Source organism: Lethenteron reissneri, chromosome 20, assembly GCF_015708825.2.
Source record: "Lethenteron reissneri isolate LAM-NWPU_2019-01 chromosome 20, ASM1570882v1, whole genome shotgun sequence".
Classification (NCBI taxonomy): domain Eukaryota; kingdom Metazoa; phylum Chordata; class Hyperoartia; order Petromyzontiformes; family Petromyzontidae; genus Lethenteron; species Lethenteron reissneri.
In genome coordinates, this window is record NC_083798.1 from 1,361,680 (window position 1) to 1,381,372 (window position 19,693).

A 19,693-nucleotide genomic window follows, 5' to 3' on the forward strand; every position below is an offset into this window, starting at 1 on the left:
ACTGCCGTGCGCGATGGAGGAGCCGCGGGGCAGTTCGGCAGTACTCGTCGTGAGCGCGTGGCGCCTCCTCCACGCAGTGCCGCAAACGCTCGTCTCGTCTTGGGTCTCGGAGGTGACGGGGCGAGAAGGGTGCGTGCCGGGCTGAGTGGGCGGTGTTGCGGTGAGCGCGCTGCGCTACGAACCCGGCGATTTCCGCCCACGGCCGACAGCAGTCATGATCATCTGACTCGGTCCCGGGCCTCACCTAGGGCGACTCAGCCTCAAATGAGTACCTGGTGCGGTGTGTCGTAAACATCGCCACAAGGGAGACAAAGGTTGGCCGGGCGTGGTGCCGACCACCCACCCCCTCGTGTGCCACAGTGCCGGTCTTCGTAGGTGCTCGCTAACAGCACTTGCCCCAACAGTCTGTTGAGGCTATACGGGGGATCTTTGTCTTTGTGTGATCGTGGTGTTGCAAGCGTGATCGATATGGTCGCCGCGATGCGGAAATACTGCGGGGAAATATATATCGTACAATACCAGATCCACCATAATCGTATCGTTCGATTTTTCTTTTCACGTATTAAAAAATAACGCCACGACGTCATCATCGTTGCTCGTGATGATCTCGGACCAATGGCAGGGCGGGAGAGGGAAGACTCGCAAAGCGCTTCGGGAATTGGCTGCTGATAAATTATTTGTACAATAGACACTCTGACGATGATGATGTACAATAGACACACTGATGATGATGATGTGTATCAATCTGGACACACTAAGAGTTGGAGGCACATCTTTTATTCCGTTCCATATAGCCACACAGGATATCTACCCACGGTCCTCACGCCATCCGACCGACGATGCCGAGCACGTGACGACGAGGACGCCGGCAGCACGACGAGTTCTCTTCCCAGACGACAGCCCCGACTGACGGTCGGAGCCTCCCTTTTATCCTCCCCGGCGTGGCCAGGCTCCGCCCTCGGCCACGGCCCCTTTTGGCTCTCATCAGAAGGTCCCTCACTCTGCCCACGTGACTCACTGGCAGGCCGGGCTGCTGGACCCATAATCCCCCTCTCTCCGAGCTTCCCGTGTCCCTACTCGAGTGACTCATTCTGTCACGACAATGGTGTCCAATAGACACTGATGATAATGTACATAGACAAGCTGATAATGTACATAGACAAGCTCCTGATAATGTACAATAAACAAACTCCACTCAGTCATGTTTACAGGGCACGCGCAGCGTTTAAAATATATATATATTTTTATCGCTTTGCATGATTTGTGAAGATATTTGTCGATTCTTTTTGTTCCAAAATCATGGAGATGTCGAGGCTCCAGGGCTGACTTGGTACGAGAGGTGGATCGTCCACCAGACACACGGACGAGCGCATTATTACACGGGAAGATGATGCAGCATATAAAGTACATCAGCTTCGGAAACTTTTCATTTTGCGGCCACGGTGTCATCATCGAGGAGCGTGTGGAGTTAAGTCCGGCGATCTGTATTCGTGCTGGAGGTGCAGCTACACGCAAACGCATCGCAATGACAGCGCCACGGGAAACCTATCGCGATCATGATTTATCTTGACTAATGATACCGCGTGACGAGCCCAGTGGCTGCGAAGGTGCTGTTCTCGTCCATAGACCCTGGCTGCAGCGCAAGAGACGCGCTGGGATCGAATCCGGATTCTCACCGCACGGATTCTCGGTGACGGCGAGTTGATGGTCTCGGTCACGAGCGACCGCCCAACGCCTCCGCCGTGCACGGACGTTCTCGTGTTCCACTCAAGTCGACTTACTCGAGGAATGGACGATGTGGGCTGTGGATTCGTCCGCGTCTCAGGGCACTCAGTCGGCGCCGTTGAGGAGCTGGATTTGAATCCGGGTCTGAGCCGTCCGTGGTTGAACCGCGGGAGTCGACGGCTGCAGCCCGCTCGGGTCGCCCCGTTCGTGCACGCGCGGCCCCCTGGCGAACCCACTGCTGGATGAATGCGTCCATCGTCGCAATGATTTGACCAAATTTCACCACGCTGGTCAATATGGATTGGTGAAGGAGGGAGCGTCAACAGTGCAGTACAATAGATTGTTATCTCATTTTACGTTGACACGGAGATAGCCTTAACTCCAGGCGCTTTACATGAATGAGAGTGATTTAGATAGTGTTGGTGTACGGTGCTTTTTCTGCAATATTTTGCTGTTTTTTCTTGGATTTTCTGTTTGCACATAGTCACTTTAAGATGTTTTCTTGTTCATGTTTTTTTTTGTTGCGGTTGCACCCGATTCAAGAGCCGAATGGCTCACAGGGCTACACCAAATAAATGACCTTGAACTTGAGCAACGGCGCGCAATGGCCGAGAAATCGAGTGACCATCAGAGAAGGCACGTGGGGGTTGTGCCATCAGAGGCGAGAGTTTCCCGTGCTCTGGTTTGCTCCCACCATTGTGACCGAAAAGACGGCTGGGCCAATGCGTGTAGTACGCAGGGCTACGTGGGGAGCGGTGGCGCAGTGGTTAGGGCACCGCGCCACGAACACGGCCACCCGAGTTCACGGCTAACGCCAGTGACGAAAATTTGAATCGGTCCTGGGCCTTCCCGAAGTCGACTCAGTCTCAAATAAGTACCTGCTTCGATGTGTAAACATCGCCACTCGGGAGACAAAGACGGCCGGGCTTGGTGCTTGCCAAAACCCCCCTCGTGCACCGTGCCGGCCTTCATAGGTGCTCACTTAGAGCACTTGCCCCAAAAATTTGTGGAGGCCATACGGGATATCTTTGTCTTTGCCTTAGCAGGGAGCGTCTCTGCCGCAGCAGCGAGGAGGAGGGAGGAGTTGAGGCTCGAGCAAAGCGCAGCGCAATAACGCAGCCGCAACATCACCACCATCACCATCACCACCAGCATCACCACCACCAGCATCACCACCACTATCATCACCACCACCATCACCACCACCAGCATCACCACCACCACCACCACCACAACATCACCACCACCATCACCACCACCAACACCACCACCACCTCTGTGTGTCTCTCTGTCTCACGGCGTGCGCGGTTCGGGCCGTGCAGCATGGAGGAGCACGCGTGGACGGCCAGGAGCCTCCTCTGCAGCTTCTTCGACTACAAGACGGAGAAGTTCGTGATCGCGCACAACCGCACCGTGGGCGTGCTGTTCCGGGCCATACAAGTCGCGGTGCTCGCCTACCTCATTGGGTGAGGAGGCGCGCCGCGCTGCCGGCCTCCGCGGGGTGGGCGGGAGACGGGCACCCTTCCATCTCAGGGGCCATGGCAGATCCAGAAAGACGAGAAACGGAGCTGCGCGTCGAAGCCAGCAATGGAAGGGCGGACCGCGCGTGGCGTGCGCCGGGCGTGGTGCGGCGAGCAGCTGCGATGTCGAAAAGAACCCCCCACCCCACCCCAATATCCCCCGGGGCAGGATTAGCAGGCCACGCATCGCGTGCAAGAGCCGCCGCAGCCGCTGCTGCTGCTGCACTGCAGCGGCTCGCTGGCACGCTGGCACTGTGCAGGCATGAGGACCTGCACAGCGTCAGTGACACGCTGCACGCCGAGGTGGCGTAGCCGTCCATGCTGCGCAGCGAGCCACGGAATCTTGACTCGAAGCTTTCGTGACTGCAGGAATTCGTATTCTTTGGGTCTTTCGGTAAGTCACGTGGGTAGGTTCAAAGAAAAAAACATTATTTTTTTTTTTACAAAAAACTACGACGTTTCATCCTCCTCGTGGTGACGAAACGTCGTCGTTTTGTGTTAATTTTTGGTTATTTTCTTTGAACCTATCGACGTGACTTTACCGAAAAACCCAACGAATATCAGCCACGATTTGTCTTCAACGATTTTCAAATGTATTCAGGTGAATCTGGCCATAGTCTCAAACGTGTCACCCAGGTGAAAGCGCCTTGTGTGCTGTCCGTGCAAGTGGCAATACGATACTGACGTCACACTACTGACGTCACAATACTGACGTCACAATGCTGACGTCACACTACTGACTTCACACTACTAACGTCACAATGCAATACCGACGTCACAATACAATAGCACTGCAACTAAAGTGAAGCCGCTTCAGCACAAGAGATATTAAATCTCCGTCAGGGGAGTTTACTGCAATGCCACAACGAAACTCGGCTTCGTGAGCCGCCTTCCTCAGCAACAGCAGCGCCGATGCAGTCCGCGGCTTCACCGACCTGCGACTATCCTGGTGAGTCACGGGACAGCCGCGAATCCACACGGATTTTTGTGTTTAAATGAAGAGCGCCGATTGAGCAAACAGAGGGGAGCTGAAGCCTCCACCGCGACCGCACGGCGGCAAAGTGGCACCCTCGTGTTCAAACCTGCAATTGTTGACAGAATGGCAAATCTGTGATTGTTATTAATTGCGGAGCCGCCTTTTCATGTGATGTTATTACAGCAACCGCCTTGTGGAAGGCGGTGCGCCTTCAACGCATCCGTCGCGTGAACACTGCATTATATATATCCCTGCAGCTTAGTCCAGGCACAAGGCTTAAACCAATTTGTTTTCGTGTTGCAACACCACGTGGCTCGAAGGCAAAGTTGTTCTTTGTACGAATTTTCCACGTGTAGTTTCAGGAGCTTACAGTGGATATGATGCGTGGATAAGCACACACTCTGCCGTGTCGCAACGCAGAGGCAAGAGACACACACACACACCAAGCATTGGTGCGGGGTGGCCGTGCGTGCCGATTGTTGTGACAACTCGAGCCAAGTTGGCCGCGTGGGGCCCCAATAACCCGAATCTGTTCATCGTCGGATTGACACTTCGCGTGCCAGTAACGAACAGCAAACACAAATAATAAACAACAATACGTCAGAGTCGTCGTACGTGGCTGGGTTGCTTGGAGGCTGATGCTCGGTCAGAAGGCGGTGTGTGGATTAAATGCGCCTCTGAAGGATTGTGGGGGTTTTTAGTGTTCTTGCACGTGCCCTACGTCTTCAGCGAGGATCGATTCAACGCTCAGGGCGAAGGTCTCCCTCGAGCCGGTGCCATCTCGCGATCCGGCACGCGGTGTCATCAATACTCATCATCAAAACTCACTCATCAATACTCATCAATACTCTTCAATAATCCACCCACCACGTGGCTGCCACTCCATCGTGTTCTTGACGGCCGCCGTGCGTCTCGCGCCGTCTCGGCGTGTTTTTCCGTCTCTCGGTGCAACTCCGAGTACGAGTCTCTCTCGCCACGGCTATTTGTGCACCGTTCATATGTTAGGGATTTATTTTCATTAACCACATCGGTCATAGCAGGTGGTACCCACTCATTCGACTCTTTTTCTTCTTTGTACGCATTGCTCTGTTACCTTTCCTTGATCAAGTTCATCTCTCCAAAACCACTCCATCCTCCTCCTCCTCCAGTCTGCCCCGTTAGTTCGTAATTTCTGATTCCGGTCGGCCTTCAACGATGGCACGGCGCGCACCTTCTGCTGTTTCCCAGTTGTGCCGCTCACACAGAGATCTCGAGTTCCTTGGCGCTGCGTGCGACTTGGCCTCAGGCCGGGTCACCTGGTCGCTTGTTGGCGTGTTTCCGTGGGTATTGATGTCATCATCTTGCCAGTGTGGCTGTTACGTTTTTTGTAAACGGGTTATTATTTACGTGCTCGTTTGTGACCTCGGCCTTGGTTTGTTGAGAACTCCGGCTGCCCGTATCAACTTTTGCTTCACTTGAGTGCCGTTTCATAGTAAAGAGCGACACGTCAACGCTACTTCTGTGTGAAGAGCGCCTTGGAAGAATCACAAAGCAGGCAACGACTCAAACTGCCTGGCCGAGTGTGCCGCTCTCGGAGTACCGAGCGCTGTGACCTCTCTGCGGGATGCGAGCAGCTGCCATCGCCCCCGACATGTCACCTGGTATCATCTACACGCTGGACAGCTTTGCTTTGAAGGCGTCCTCACCCTGGTTGTTGGTGTTGTTGTTGTTGTTGGAGAAGGATGCGTTCGAGTGGCGGGCGGGGGGGGGGTAAAGAAGCGATGCCGCAGATTGCTCGGCAAACTGCGAGTGTAGACTATAAACAGGCAGCACCAGTCGCCGTGGGGACGCAGGAGCCGAGGAGGCGTCACCGTGCGCCACGCCGCCTTGTTTGACAAGTTGACTAATCGTACAGCAAAGGGGATTTTTCTGTTTCAAAAAAAAATCTAAGTTTCAAACCCTCACTGGGTAGCGAACCGGGACTGCTGCTCGCGTTACAGCATCCCCGTCCCTTCCCCTCCCTCCCTCTCTCTCTCCCTCCCTCCCTCCCCCCTCCCTCTCTCTCGTGCCGTCGCCTCTCGCCGGCAGCGCGCCTCGACTCGCGCGCTGCGCTTACAACTCCACGTGTCGACCTGCAGAGACCATCCACACGTCCAGAGGCTGCTCTGCCCACTGTCCACCAAGACAAAGATCCCCCGCATAGCCTCAACGGACTGTTGGGACAAGTGCTGTTAGCAGGTAGCACCTATGAAGCCCGCCACGGCACACGAGGGGATCGGTGGCGAGTACCACGCCCGGCCGCCTTTGTCTCCCCAGTGGCGATGTTTACACACCGCACCAGGTACTCATTTGAGGCTGAGTCGACCTAAGAGAGGCCCAGGACCGATTCATCGCCCGTGGCCTCCGGTTGCACACTCGTCCACTGCTCTCGCCCAACACTGAGTGAGGTCTCTGTGGAAGTTCTCCACTGTCGTCACCGCGAGGGCATGTCACATCACATCAGCTCCCTTGATGGATTTCGACGTTTTTGAGATTTACTCGTTAGCCAAGTGCCGTTCGCGTCGTGCGATATACGATTGAGTTCGCTGTCATATTGTACGTTGTTGGGCGTTCTAGCCCTGGGCGATACAATGAACACAGTACAGTGGAGGCTAACTCAATCGTGGATATGTGGGATGATGGAATACTCTTCTTGTGATCTCCAGCTTGCTCCGGGAGTAATCGCAGCCCTGCGATGTTTTGTTTGAATTTACCGCAACACGATTTCACTCCAGCTGACGTCCTCTGCCCGCTTCTGTGCCCACCCCCCGCGCGCTGTCCGTCCCCCGCCTCCCAAGTTGGGTGTTCGTGACCAAGAAAGCATATCAGGAGACTGATACCGGCATCGAGAGCTCCGTCATCACCAAGGTGAAAGGAGCCGCCGCCCTGCTGGGGCGCGACGTCGCTGCGGCGCGGCCGTCACCGGCGCGCCCCCCACGACTCCCCGCGCGCCCCGACTCCGGTGTCCCCCGCGGGCCGGGGGCCCGGCGGCCAGAGCCCGACACGGCACGGCCAACTCAAGCGCCCCGACCGCGAGCCGCGGAGGGCGACTCCGACGCAACAGAGCAGCAGCAGCAGCCAGATAGGCGGTTCCTGCCAGAGGCACTTTTGAAAATCCGCCAACAGTCGGAGACTCAAGGGAAGGGAGCTGAGCCGGACTCCGCATCTCTGCGACCTGCTTCACGGGGCAATACGCCGCTCCGAGCGGGTGCAGAAATGAAAGAGTCAAAGGTGAAATTCCGAGATCGGCAAACCGATGCCCGTCGTCTTGAGCCCAAGGAGGGGAAGTTAACGCAAGGCTCAGATGCCGCGCCGCCTGGCGAGTTGGTGTCTGAGCTCCAGCCCGACATGACACGAGACCAACCCAGCGTCCCACTTACAAGTGGTGCATTACACGGAGATGCACATGTTTGGGATGCCGCTGACTATGTCATACCTCCACAGGTAATGGGTAATTTATTTACATATTTTACAGCCCTTTGCCAATCTACTGCTGGATGAAGGCATCCGCACACCATTTCGGTGATGGGAATCGTGTTGGCCATACTTCACCACGTTGGTCATTGTGGTTGAGGAAGGGTGGACACGTGACTGGCGCGGTCATTCGCAGCCAATGTCAGTCATGGCTGGGTATCGATCTTAAGTCACTGGGTCCGCAGCGAGCTGTGTGAACCACTGCGCCAGGCTAATGTATCCTCAACTAAAAGAGGTGAGAGCGTTTGTTTATTGATTGGGGACACTCTATACCGGGAACAGTTTCAAAATAAATATCACCATTGGATACCCGGCCCCAGTGAGTCGAGCGTGTGGTTTGTGGCAACAATAATCTCGCAGCTGTTCCGGGCAGAGTGTCGCTATCACCTGAGCCCTTTTATTGCTTCAGCATATCTCCATGGGACAAGCAGAGCAAACGCCGAAGTCCACGATGATATTTGCGGAACAAATGAGGATGCCAGATTCCGCGTGTGGCTCACGGCACATCCCTCCCGCATCCCCATCACTACCCCAACCCCCATCACTACCCCAACCCCTATCACTACATTTACCCCTATCACTACATTTACCCCTATCACTACCCCAACCCCTATCACTACCCCAACCCCTATCACTACCCCAACCCCTATCACTACATTTACCCTTATCACTACATTTACCCCTATCACTACATTTACCCCTATCACTAACTGTATCTCAACCCCACCTTAACTTCTCCTGCCTGTTATCCTGTCACCATAACTACACCACCACCTTGAATAACAACCCCACTCTTTATCTGAACCACTTTCATCGTATGTACAATTTTAGAACTGTCATAGATTAAGATAAAACGCTTTCCCATTGTTTCAACCGCCGTGCCTTGAGATTGAACCGGCGCCCTCTGATTGGTGGGCGACGACGTTGCTTTGACGTCACAACTGGACTGCACCACCCCACTGGTGGGCAAGGGCGGTATTGCACCTGCGTAGGGCGGTGCGCAAGGGACCATTGTCTTCTTGTGTTCTCCATTGTCTTCTTGTGTTCTCCATTGTCTTCTTGTGTGTTCAATTGCCGATTCATAACTGTAGTGGAAACATATCTGAAACAAATATGCACCGTACTAATAAGCGGCTATTCTCACATGGAAACAAAAGTTGCATGATAAATGCAATTTTGGTTTAAAGCTTTCGTGACTGCAGGGATTCATCTTCTTGGTTCTTTCGGTAAAGTCACGTAGAAGGGAGATACTCAAAATATGTAAATATCGTGAGAATTGTTGTTGTTTTATATTTATATTATTTTATTATCTTCCTTCTACGTGACTTTACCGAAAGAACCAAGAAGATGAATGCAATGTTGACAGAGAGTACTGACTGGACGACCAGGCCACGGCCACGGATGTCCTGCAGTCCATGGGCTACGGGCAGTGTGATGTGTGCATGTGCATGTGGATGGGGCGTGCATGTTTTACTGCACCCGAGTGATTGACTGCGTGCGCTCTGTGTCCTAGGGAGAGAATGTGTTCTTTGTTGTCACGAACATGATTGCAACCCCTGGACAGTGTCAAGGCGTCTGTCCCGAGGTAACCCGCACGCCACCATCACGGGGCCCAGCGGGCGTGCACCACGGACAGAACTCGCACGGTGACACCGTAATTTCATTTTCACTTCAAAACACACACGTTCCTGGAACTAACAATTACACGTCGTTTGGTACATGGTTAAAGGTCGTGTTAATGGCATAACGTGATGCATTTCACATGTATTCATAGTATTTATAACCAGCTGAGAGGCCGCTGAGACCCAGCGTCTCTGTGCAGAAGGACCATTGCCTGAAACGTCGCCTATTTTGTATATTTTTTGTTAAGGCCGCAGTGTAATCTGATGAATGTGTCCAGGTAATAGTTGTACGAGTTACTACGTATTTATGTTGGACTTCTTTCGCACCGTACGTAGCCAACCGTAGAAATCGGAGGTGTCGCTATTGTAACATTTTTTTTTTATCAATCATATAGAGAGACGAGCAAATAAAGGAGAGAAGTCATTAGCGCTGTACATACAGCTCCCGTTGTGCTTGGGCTTGTTTGCTCTGTAGCGGTGTCGAGCTGGGGTTGATTCTGCGACCCTGAGTGTTGTCGCCTGACCTCTGACCCCTCCGGGGTGCTGTGCTCGCCAGACCCCGCACTGTGTCGCAAAACGTTTGAAGACTGGGAAAGACGAAATAGAAAACGCGTGCTTTACCACTTGCTGCGCACATCCCACTCGACTTCAATACGGGATGAGTGTTCACGATCAATGCCATTTGTGATCGCACGTACAAGGGCTATTTTGTCTCTCAGTTCATGAAACAGTCAAGTACATTTCCACAAACATAACTAATGCATAGAATGAGAGTATTAGAATTAATCACGTATATATTGTGTATATATGTGTATGTGCACTTCAGCGGGGAACGGCGGTGTCGTGTTTAGCGAGATCTGTCACGAGCCCGTGGGATTTTTGCTCACGGCCACCAACACCAGTGGCGATTATCTGAACCGGTTCTGGGCCTCCCCTCGGTCTACTCAGCCTCAATTGACTACCTGGTGCCTTGTGTAAACATCGCCACTGGGGAGACAAGGGCGTCCGGGCGTGGTGCTAGCCACCTATCCCCTTGTGTACCGTGCAGGCCTTCACAGGTACTCGCTCACAGCACTTGCCACAAAAGTCTGTTCAGGCTACACGGGTGATCTTTGTCTTTGCGTGAGTGTAGAATCCTGACATTCCTGGAGCGCATTGCTCCAATGACAGCGACTGCCCTTCTGGGGAACCGATGGCGACTGGCAACGGTACGAGAGTTGTAGATATCCCTCGTCGACAACTCACACCCTGGTGGGGGGTTGACTCAGCCCCCCCCCCCCCTCCAGGAGCAATAACATGAGTGTCGCTTCGTGAGGAAGCCAACAATGGTTGTCATATGGACGGACTCGACCCTGCCATGAGATTGTGTAATTGTAATCACTGTCTCAGGGCTGTGAACACGAGATGAGCACCGCTTCAGTGAACTATTGAACGGATCTTGTTCAGGCCTAGCCGAGCCCTGATCCCAGAGAGAAGCAGACCGCTCCGATTTGAACCTGATAATTAAGACAAGAATCTCTTACAAGCGCACGTAGCATTGACAGATAAAATGTCCACATCTGATTGGGACCGTGTAGATAACATGACTGTTCCTTCAGCCGCTACAATGTCAGCCAAATGTAAAGTTAACCCGATTGCTAAATTCAACTTCCTGTCGAAGAAGAAGCCAGTGCCACATACAGTAGTAAAAGTTCGATGTCAACAAGATTGTTATCAATAAGAGTAACAGCGCAATTTTCGACAGCCTAAAATCGGTATTAGCTAAAGGGTTGAATTTCGCAGTCACCCCTAAACACATCCCAGTGGATGATATCATTGCCCAGGTCGACGTAGCTCTCAAAGGCTTTGGACACATCCCGGCAGACGTAGCAAGATCTGAAATCGCTACTATCCTCGAAAACGCTACGAAAACCGTTAGCAACATCATCAAGGACGGGCGTTTTGAACTCGCTCCTACGTCAGTAGTTCTCCTGCTGTGGTAGTTTCACCTGATGACGGTTGCTTGTGTTGCGATCGAAACGTCGTGATCTATTAATTTTCTATCTACGTGACTTTACCGAAAGAACCAAAGAGTAGAGTGTGAGGGAAATCACTCTGACCTTTGTTGTGTTGATAATTATAATTAAAATGTTTTACTTAATGCTGGCAAACTGTACATGTGAATAGACCACCGGTTCGGAATTCAGCATTTGCCATCGCACCCTTGGAGTTTACCTCGTGCAGTGTGAACGTTCCCAATGTCCCCTCTCTCCTCCCTCCCCTCTCCCTCCCCTCTCCCCCTCCCCTCCCTACCTACCTACCTCCCCTCCCTCCCCCTCTCCCCGTCCCCCTCCCTCCCCTTCCCTCCCCTCTCCCCCTCCCCTCTCCCCTCTCCCCCTCCCCCTCCCCCCCTCCCCTCTCCCCTCTCCTCCCTCCCCCTCTCTCTCTCCCCCCTCTCTCTCTCCCCCTCCCCCCTCTCCCCCTCCCTCCTCCCTCCCCCTCCCTCCCCTCCCTCTCCCCCTCCCCTACCTACCTACCTCCCCTCCCCTCTCTCCCCCTCTCTCCGTCCCCCTGCCTCCCCTCGTCCTCCCTCCCCCTCCCTCCCCTCCCTCCCTCCCTCCCCTCCTTCCCTCCCCCCTCTCCTCCCTCCCCCTCCCCTCCTCCCCCTCTCCCCCCTCCCCTGGGGGACCCCCCCGCCCCCCCCCCCGCGCCAGGAGTGCGCACGGGCCGCTGCGTGGCGAGCGGCGAGTCGGGGCGGCGGAGCTGCGAGGTGCGCGCCTGGTGCCCCGTGGAGAGCGGCGGCGGCGGCGGCGCCCCCAGGTGGCGACCCTCCTCGCGGCGAGCGCGCGGCCCCCCCCCCCCCCCCCCCGCGGGTGTCCCCTTGTCTCCCCGGCGCTCTCTCGGGGCTACAGCGACGATCATCGTCGTCGTTGGTAAAGGCGCAGCCCTCCAATTCCTGGCTCAGGCCAGTGCTGCTGGGAAGGGCCTCCGCTCGTGGGATCTCTATAGAGCCCCCACTCCACTCTGCCTGTGCCGATCGACTGTCATCAGTAGGAATCTCATCATGGACGAGTTAGCATTGACTGGCTCCGCGATGGTTCGCGTATGCAGACACGGCACGTTTATATAACCCGCCTACCCGCGCGCGCGTGTGCAGGCATCTCATCTTGGCTGGAGCTGAGAACTTCACAGTGTTCATCAAGAACAGCATCCACTTTCCCAAGTTCTCATTCCGCAAGTAAGGAGCGCGATTTTTTCGGACAGCAGGGTGGCACAGGGTGACAACAGGGTGGCGCAGGGTGGCGCAGGGTGGCACAGGGTGGCACAGGGTGGCGCAGCGCACACACTCGTGTCTCGCAGCACGAAGGGTCTGGGTTCTGTTCTGACACTTTTTGAAACTAAACTATTTATTTTTTACCAGGTAAGTGCCCACTGAGCTCCAGAGCTCTTTTTCAGAAGCGACCTGGCCACAAATGAGAGCTCAACGAAGTGGCTCATCATCATCACGTGTCGCAGACAAACGCTCTGAACGCGTGATGTGGATTCTAAATGTGAAAGGAAAAACCGGAAACCCCTGAGAAAGGTCCACACGACTACGGAGAGAACATGAAAACTCAAAATACAGAGGCGTCAAGGTCGGGATCGAACCCAAGACCTCTTGTATACCAGGCGAGGTAGTTAACATCTCATAGCCACCGCGGCTCATGGAGTTTGCATGTTCTCCCCCTGTTCTGGGTGTCTCCAGTTTCCTCCCACAGCTTAAACAACAACAACAGCAAAACTCCACACTCTCACTGGTATTGGCCAAATATCCCAACGTTGAAACTTGACCAGCAACTGACTCAATTGGATCAGCGCGCGCGGCTCTGGGTTGTCGTGCGCCGTCTCTTCTGGGTGACCCATAGTCTCTCAGCTTCCATTTGTGCATCGAGAATCCGCATCAATGCCTCGGCTTGTGCAGTGGATGCAGCTTAGAGTGGACCACACATTTGCCGCACACCGACTGAACTCGAGATTGCATCTTCATCATCATCTTCATCATCACGAGCCATGATCGCTCCACTGATGGATGGTATCGCGTGATGCAGCACGTCGTCTCGCATCCTGTGCGTTTGTCTCCAACTTCAGGGAGTCTTCCTCTGCGACCTCGTCCTGCTCTACATAAGCAAGAAGAGCCCCTTCTACCGAGAGAGGAAGTACGAAGAGGCAAGTGTGGCAGACTACGACTTTAGAGATTTTCTAAAAAGTGAAATGTTACTTATGTACATCCAGAGCATGCCGTGCAGCGAGATATAAAATATCCTGCGGCTGAACACTCGGGTAATGAGACAGGCATTGGACTGGCACCACAACGCTGATGAAAGGCAAGACTTAAAGCCAACATATTCAGCTAATTGTATATAATCATCAGAGCTTGGGGCTCAAGAATTGCGCAGACGGAAAGTGACAGTCAAAACTTGTGGAATGAACCTAATTGGCCTTGAAGATGTCTTTAATGATTGTAAATTATCGTTCGGGAAATCCGAGTGCTTCCCTCGAAACTTGCACCTCCGGTGAGCACGGCCGGCGACATGCGGTGTGAAAGAAGTTCAACATCCATGCGACCTGTCCCCGCTTCTATGGAGGCACAATGTCTAAAACCCTCGCCTTAAAGGCCGCAGTGTTCAGTCTCAAGCACCAAAGCATGCCAACATCATTGACGTCTCAACCAAGGTCCTAGCTTCCAAACCTCTGCCATCCGCATAGTGCACTCCCAATCCTCGGCAGGAGAATGCTGTCCCAAATGCTATTGGGTGCAATACAGAGAAACAACTATTGGGATCTTAAAAAAAAATACCTGAATATCATGTTTTATTGTATCGTTCATGTAATATCTGTCCTTCTACAGGTGCAGACGTGAAACCGATTCGTGATGGGAGCACGCAGCCCTACCCTGCACCGTCTCGCGTGGCACGGCAGTCCACACCACATCGCATGCATTCACACCCACCCAGGGGACGGTGCCCAGTTGAACATATTTAGTTATTTATTATTGATACCTCAATGTATTTTCGCTGTTGCTACAATGCTCGTAAAATGCAGTAAATATTGTACGTTTAAATGGTTGCCACAATGAGAGTTTTGGAGTAGGATTATCAGGACTTGCGGAAACCCATCGCTGTGCCTGCCAAACGTGAACATCTGTGGCGGCTGCGTGCACAGCAGAAGCGTGCACGCCCCAGAGGCCGTGTGGCAGATTGAATGTCAAAGAATGTTTTATTGATGTGGAGACACATGATGAGAAGGGCTGATGCTTGCGATAAACATCTGAGAAGGGTGGTAAGACCGGTTGGACAATTTGACTCTTGCAACGTGAGCTTTTTCAAATGAAAATATTTGAAAAAGTAATGCATGTTCTACTGATAAAACACATTTTCCATCGTGCCAAATATTTTAGAAGATTCTAGAAATGAATGGTTCACCATTGTGCAGAATTTTAATGCGATTTGATGTTAGCTATATTGTACTGCAGGTAAATGTATGTGATGTATAGGGTAAAAATGTATCTAATTAATTGACCGTGCAATAAACTCGTCAGCTAATTTAGTTGAACATATTTAAAAATAATGGTAAAATACACATCCTTAAAATCTAGACTTGAAGCTTTCGTGACTGCAAGGAATCATATTCTTAGGTGTTTTCGGTAAAGTCACGTAGGTAAAACATCAAAATTAATAAAAATAATAAAATAAAATAAAGATCACGACGTTTCGGAGGCAACACAAGTCAAGATGCATCAAGATGCAGCTGATCTGGCTGTGACTGTCCCACCTGATGACGGAGACTTGTGTTGCCTCCGACACGTCGTGATCTTTATTTTATTTTATTATTTGTATTAATTTTGATGTTTTACCTACGTGACTTTACCGAAAACACCTTAGAATATCCTTAAAATCATTTATAAATTGAGATCCAGTTTGTGAATGTTGCCAAAATGGTAAAAAACTAAAATATCACCTTGTAAGCTTTTTTTTCCATTATGCAACAATTGATATTGTACCATTGAGCTGTAATGATGTTAATACATTCATTAATTAAAATATTTTTAAGTTCATATAAATATAAAATTGGCTGTCAAGTGGGTTTGGGTCGTCGTGATCTCCAGGTGGCTGTAGCTATGAAATCCACTCTCACGTGCAGCTGCTGGATGGATCGGTGCATCGCGTGACCGTGATGAGAATGCGACGGCTTGGGGAGGGGTCTTCATCCAGCGGGGGGTTGCATTGTGTCCGACGACGCTGCATTTTAACAGGTCACTGGTGGGAATATTTCACTCTACTGCAATAAACACAATCATGTGGATTTATTTGTTGCTATATTACCGTTCAACAAGTTTCCCTTTCTGAATGTTATACGGCATGGGACCCATGCTGACTGGTGCACAAGCAAAAATAAATCACCTTCTATGAGTTAATACATAAAATAATACTGCCTTGTTACAGAAAAGATGTACAACTCGAAATGATTGGCAATGGCCCTTGAGGGGAGAGCAACAGGGCTGATGCACTGCCATTGTGACTGCAAATCATACTGTACATTGGTGTCAAGGTCACTTAATGTGCAGAAGTAAAATGGTATGCAAATTAAAGATAGAACACTATTTAGGTAGACATTGGCATTAACATTTCCCCCACATACTCTACACACTCAGAGAAAACAAATATACAGATCCTGTTATCTGTGGAGGTGCTTAGATGCATTTAAAAAAAACCTTAACTGCATCCCAAGGTTATAATGAGTCACTCCCTCTCCACGCTTTACTGTGTGCAAGGTTCCTTGAATAATTAATGTTTCCCTTATTGGTGCCCCAACCCTCTACAGTAGCATCCACTTACAAGTGTACACACGAAGAGTGAATAACACATTCTCACATGCAGTTTTCGTGAGCCCAAAATTCAGTTTTAATCGACGACTTTACCATCCCTCCCACATCTAGCACTTCACCTTCCCTCCCACAATTTGCACGGCGCCGCGAGCGTCACGCACGCTGCAAGGCGGCCACAGCGACACCGAGAATAAAGATCGCAGATGGTCACCAGTCCGTGCGAACAACAATAACAGCCCGTTGCAGTGAATGGCATCACAGGACGGAGGAATTTCCCATCGTAACATGTCGACGATGTACACCATTTCAATCCTGTCGCGAGCGACGACTTTGGTTAAAGCGATTGTAACATCGCAAACCACCCCGTCTTGCCTCGTTTCTCCCGCGGGAAACTCGAACCGGAAAAGCACCATCAGCAGCGTGACATCTCCCGCAAAGATAGACAGGAGCCATACGATACAAAAAATCCGCTTACAGGTAAATCCACATGTACTGCTTCCTGTTTGGGAATAGCACACACCACATCATCACGTGCAAAAGAGCACGTCTGCAAATCAACTCGCCACATCACCAAGGATGTTGAATATTACAACAAAATCGATTCTTCTATGCAATTCATCACGTCAACGGATAAGTGGACATCTGCTCAGTGCAGGGGGGGGGGATGTGCTCATGTTTTTACATAATGTATTAAAAAATGTTTCTGAAAATAATGGTAACGTTCAACGGCGATACAACAAATGGAAGTCGTGTAAACGTAACATACTTCTCTAACTGCCCAATTAACTCCGATGTTGTGATGCACCGCAGATAATACTATGGAAATCTATAATATGAATCTAGTGGAGAGATAAATCATAAATAGTAAATTCTTACATGCACAATTAACATGAGTCCAAGAATTACTTTTAAATCATAGAAAACAAATTCCTGGTTATTACAAAGCAAAAGTTAGGAGCAATCTTCACCTTTAGGCGATGTGCATAGGAGGTTCTCAGCAATTCAGTTCCCACCTCTGGCATCGTCACAGTCAAGCGGGGACGTCACGAGCCGCACCGTCTGTCTGTGTGACGATGTCGATCCTCTCACGGGGACAAAGGCTCCTTTAACGTGCTAAGGCATCGAGACGTGGACACTCGGATAAGAGCGACGCTATTCAAGACGATCGACCATTCAATCACAAACCTAGAAGCCTTTTAGGTATGTACAGATTATAATGCGGGGGAGGGAGGGAGGAAGGGGGGAATGCATCCCCGAAGGCTGCGGCGCGGATCAGGGAGCCTGCTGCAAGCGCTTCATGGTCTCCTCGTCCTGCATGGAGAGTTCCGTGAGCTTCTTGCCCAGCCGCTCGTGCACGTCCAGGTACTTGGCGACGCAGCGGTCCAGGCACACGGCCTCGCCCTTGGAGAGGTCCACCTCCTTGTAGTGCGGCGGCACGCACTTGCGGTGGCACGCGTTCGTCATCCTGCGGGCACAAGCGACGCGCGCCACCGTCAATGCCACAGCGAAGGGACCCCTCCTGGATGACGCGTTTGTAAATTCTGTGCGACACGCATCACTCACACACACGCAGCCGTCGTGCAGGATTCAACGGGCGATGGTGCCGCCCTGCAAATATTATCTCACGCCAAGGTGGCTAGGAGCTGTGACGACCTCGCCCGCAACACAGGAGGTCGTGGATCCAATCCCGACACTGATGCCTGCTGTTTATTTGGTGTTTGCACGTTCTCCCCGTGGTCGTGTGGATTTTTCTCCGGGTCCTCCAGTTTTCTTCTCCAATTTGGAAACATGCATTTAGAGTATTTGGCTGCTGTAAATGTCCATGTGATAAGCCACTTCGTTGAGCTATCATTTGTAGTCAGGTCACTTCTGAAAAAGAGCTACACAGCTCAGTGGGCCTTACCTGGTAACATAAAAAGTTTAGTTTTTAGTTTCATGCCACGGCTGGCTGAAGGGATTCCACAAGAGCAGTGCTTGGCACGCGGATGGCGTGCTGCCGTGGTTCGGTCCCAGGTGTGCCGCGATTTTGTACGAGCCCCATCCTGAAGTCAGGATCTGCCCAGGGTTTTCCTCCTTCAACAAATGCGTCTCTGGATGACACAGATTCAGCAGCAACGCAGGTTGATCGATTAAAACGTTATTTTATTGAAGGAGACGGGACGTTTGTTCTATTTCACCACTGTTACCTTACCACGAGTGTCACTTGTACGGCGAGACACAGTGTACCATGATATCATACAAACAGCACCGTTGACTTGCCGGAAAGTTTAGTTTTTGTTAACCCAGGAGAACGACACCCAGTCGCAGGGCTCTTTCAGGAGGGTCCTGCGTTTGTTTTTTATTTAAAGATATTTTCAGCCAATTAGCGGCGAGTGTTTATTGTACATGCGGGAGAAAAACCAGAGCACCCGGAGAAAACCCACTCGCGCGCGAGGGGGAAACACTCTATCCCCGTACAGATGGAATAAAGAGACGGCGATCAGTCCACTCGCTGTCCGCGGCCTTGTCGTGGCGAGCCAGGGAATGGCACCTCCTCGTCGTGCATGGAGTTTCACAACTTGTGCGCGGTGATCCATCAACCCTCGCTGCTGCTGCTGCTGCCTCCAGCAGTGCTGGGTAACAACAGGGAGCCCCCCCCCCGCACCGCCCGTCTGTGATCACAGACGGAGATTGCCGGCGCCCCCACGTGGGGCGCAGCGGCAGCGGCACGAGCGTCCAGCTCGTGAAGGTCACGCGCCTGTCGCGAATGCCAGTCGGGGAACCGGGCCCACGGTAGACGTTTACACCCATCATGATGATGATGGTGATGAAGCAGCAGCAAGGGTTGACCCTTGACCACTGCGAGGAGTCCGTGCTCTATGCGGTGAGAACCACGCAATGTCAGTACTGTACATGTATTCATCACCAGCCATGGTCAAGCCACTGCTGGACTAAGTCTCCCCAAGCCACCGTCATCCCTCACCGCTCGCCAGCATCTACCGTCGCCTTGGATTGGTTGAAGCACCTCAACATTCAACTGTGACATCTACACAAACTTGCTTACATGCCAAACCAAAGAAGAACACAGATCCACGGCGCCACTGCACACGGGTGACTGTCTAAGCACAGAGCGCAGTGATTGTCTAAGCACAGCGCACAGGGCAAGGGTTGCCGAGCGAGCCACCCCGTGGGGCCGCGCCAGAGCCCCGGAGATGACGCGAGGCCACGGGGCCGCCGCCGGCGGTAACCTTCACGGCCGCGGGAGGCCCCAGCTCCGTGCAGCCCCACGCCGCCGCCACTCGCCTGTTGTACATGTCCGCCATCATCTCCACCTCGAGCTCTGCCGCCAGCTGCTGCGCCTTCATGGGGTCCATGGCGAGGTGACTGCGGCGAGGGCACGGAGGCCGAGAAGGAGCCGAGAAGAGGCCGGGGGGAGCCGGGAGGAGTCGCCGCACGCCGCTGACCACGTGCTCTGCCGCGATTCAATGAAACGGCGATTCCGATTCTCCTCCGGGAATCGATTCTCGTGACTCCG

The 19,693-nt window shown here is 52.3% G+C and overlaps 2 protein-coding genes across 2 annotated transcripts; one reads left to right on the plus strand and one right to left on the minus strand.

Annotated features, from left to right (window-relative positions):
- Positions 1–62: 62 nt before the first annotated feature.
- On the plus strand, positions 63–14,214 carry LOC133344478 (uncharacterized). Its single transcript, XM_061554453.1, has 9 exons — positions 63–129; positions 795–3,191; positions 7,038–7,683; positions 9,227–9,298; positions 10,468–10,543; positions 12,029–12,134; positions 12,472–12,552; positions 13,403–13,520; positions 14,203–14,214. The coding sequence occupies exons 2-9, from the start codon at positions 3,049–3,051 to the stop codon at positions 14,212–14,214; spliced, it is 1,254 nt and encodes a 417-aa protein (XP_061410437.1). The 5' UTR covers positions 63–129; positions 795–3,048.
- Positions 14,215–15,642: 1,428 nt separating this feature from the next.
- On the minus strand, positions 15,643–19,630 carry TIMM10 (translocase of inner mitochondrial membrane 10). The gene is made up of 2 exons (XM_061554564.1): positions 19,462–19,630; positions 15,643–17,644 (listed from the first exon to the last, which is right to left on the minus strand). The coding sequence occupies exons 1-2, from the start codon at positions 19,530–19,532 to the stop codon at positions 17,452–17,454; spliced, it is 264 nt and encodes an 87-aa protein (XP_061410548.1). The 5' UTR covers positions 19,533–19,630; the 3' UTR covers positions 15,643–17,451.
- Between the last annotated feature and the right edge of the window lie 63 nt (positions 19,631–19,693).

Coding starts and splice junctions, on each gene's coding strand:
- LOC133344478 (XM_061554453.1), top strand. CDS start 3,049: ATGGAGGAGCACGCGTGGACGGCCAGGAGCCTCCTCTGCAGCTTCTTC. Junction 9,299..10,467: donor GTCAAGGCGTCTGTCCCGAG/GTAACCCGCACG, acceptor GCGTGAGTGTAG/AATCCTGACATTCCTGGAGC. Junction 10,544..12,028: donor ACCGATGGCGACTGGCAACG/GTACGAGAGTTG, acceptor CCCCCGCGCCAG/GAGTGCGCACGGGCCGCTGC.
- TIMM10 (XM_061554564.1), bottom strand. CDS start 19,532: ATGGACCCCATGAAGGCGCAGCAGCTGGCGGCAGAGCTCGAGGTGGAG. Junction 17,645..19,461: donor ATGGCGGACATGTACAACAG/GCGAGTGGCGGC, acceptor TTGTGCCCGCAG/GATGACGAACGCGTGCCACC.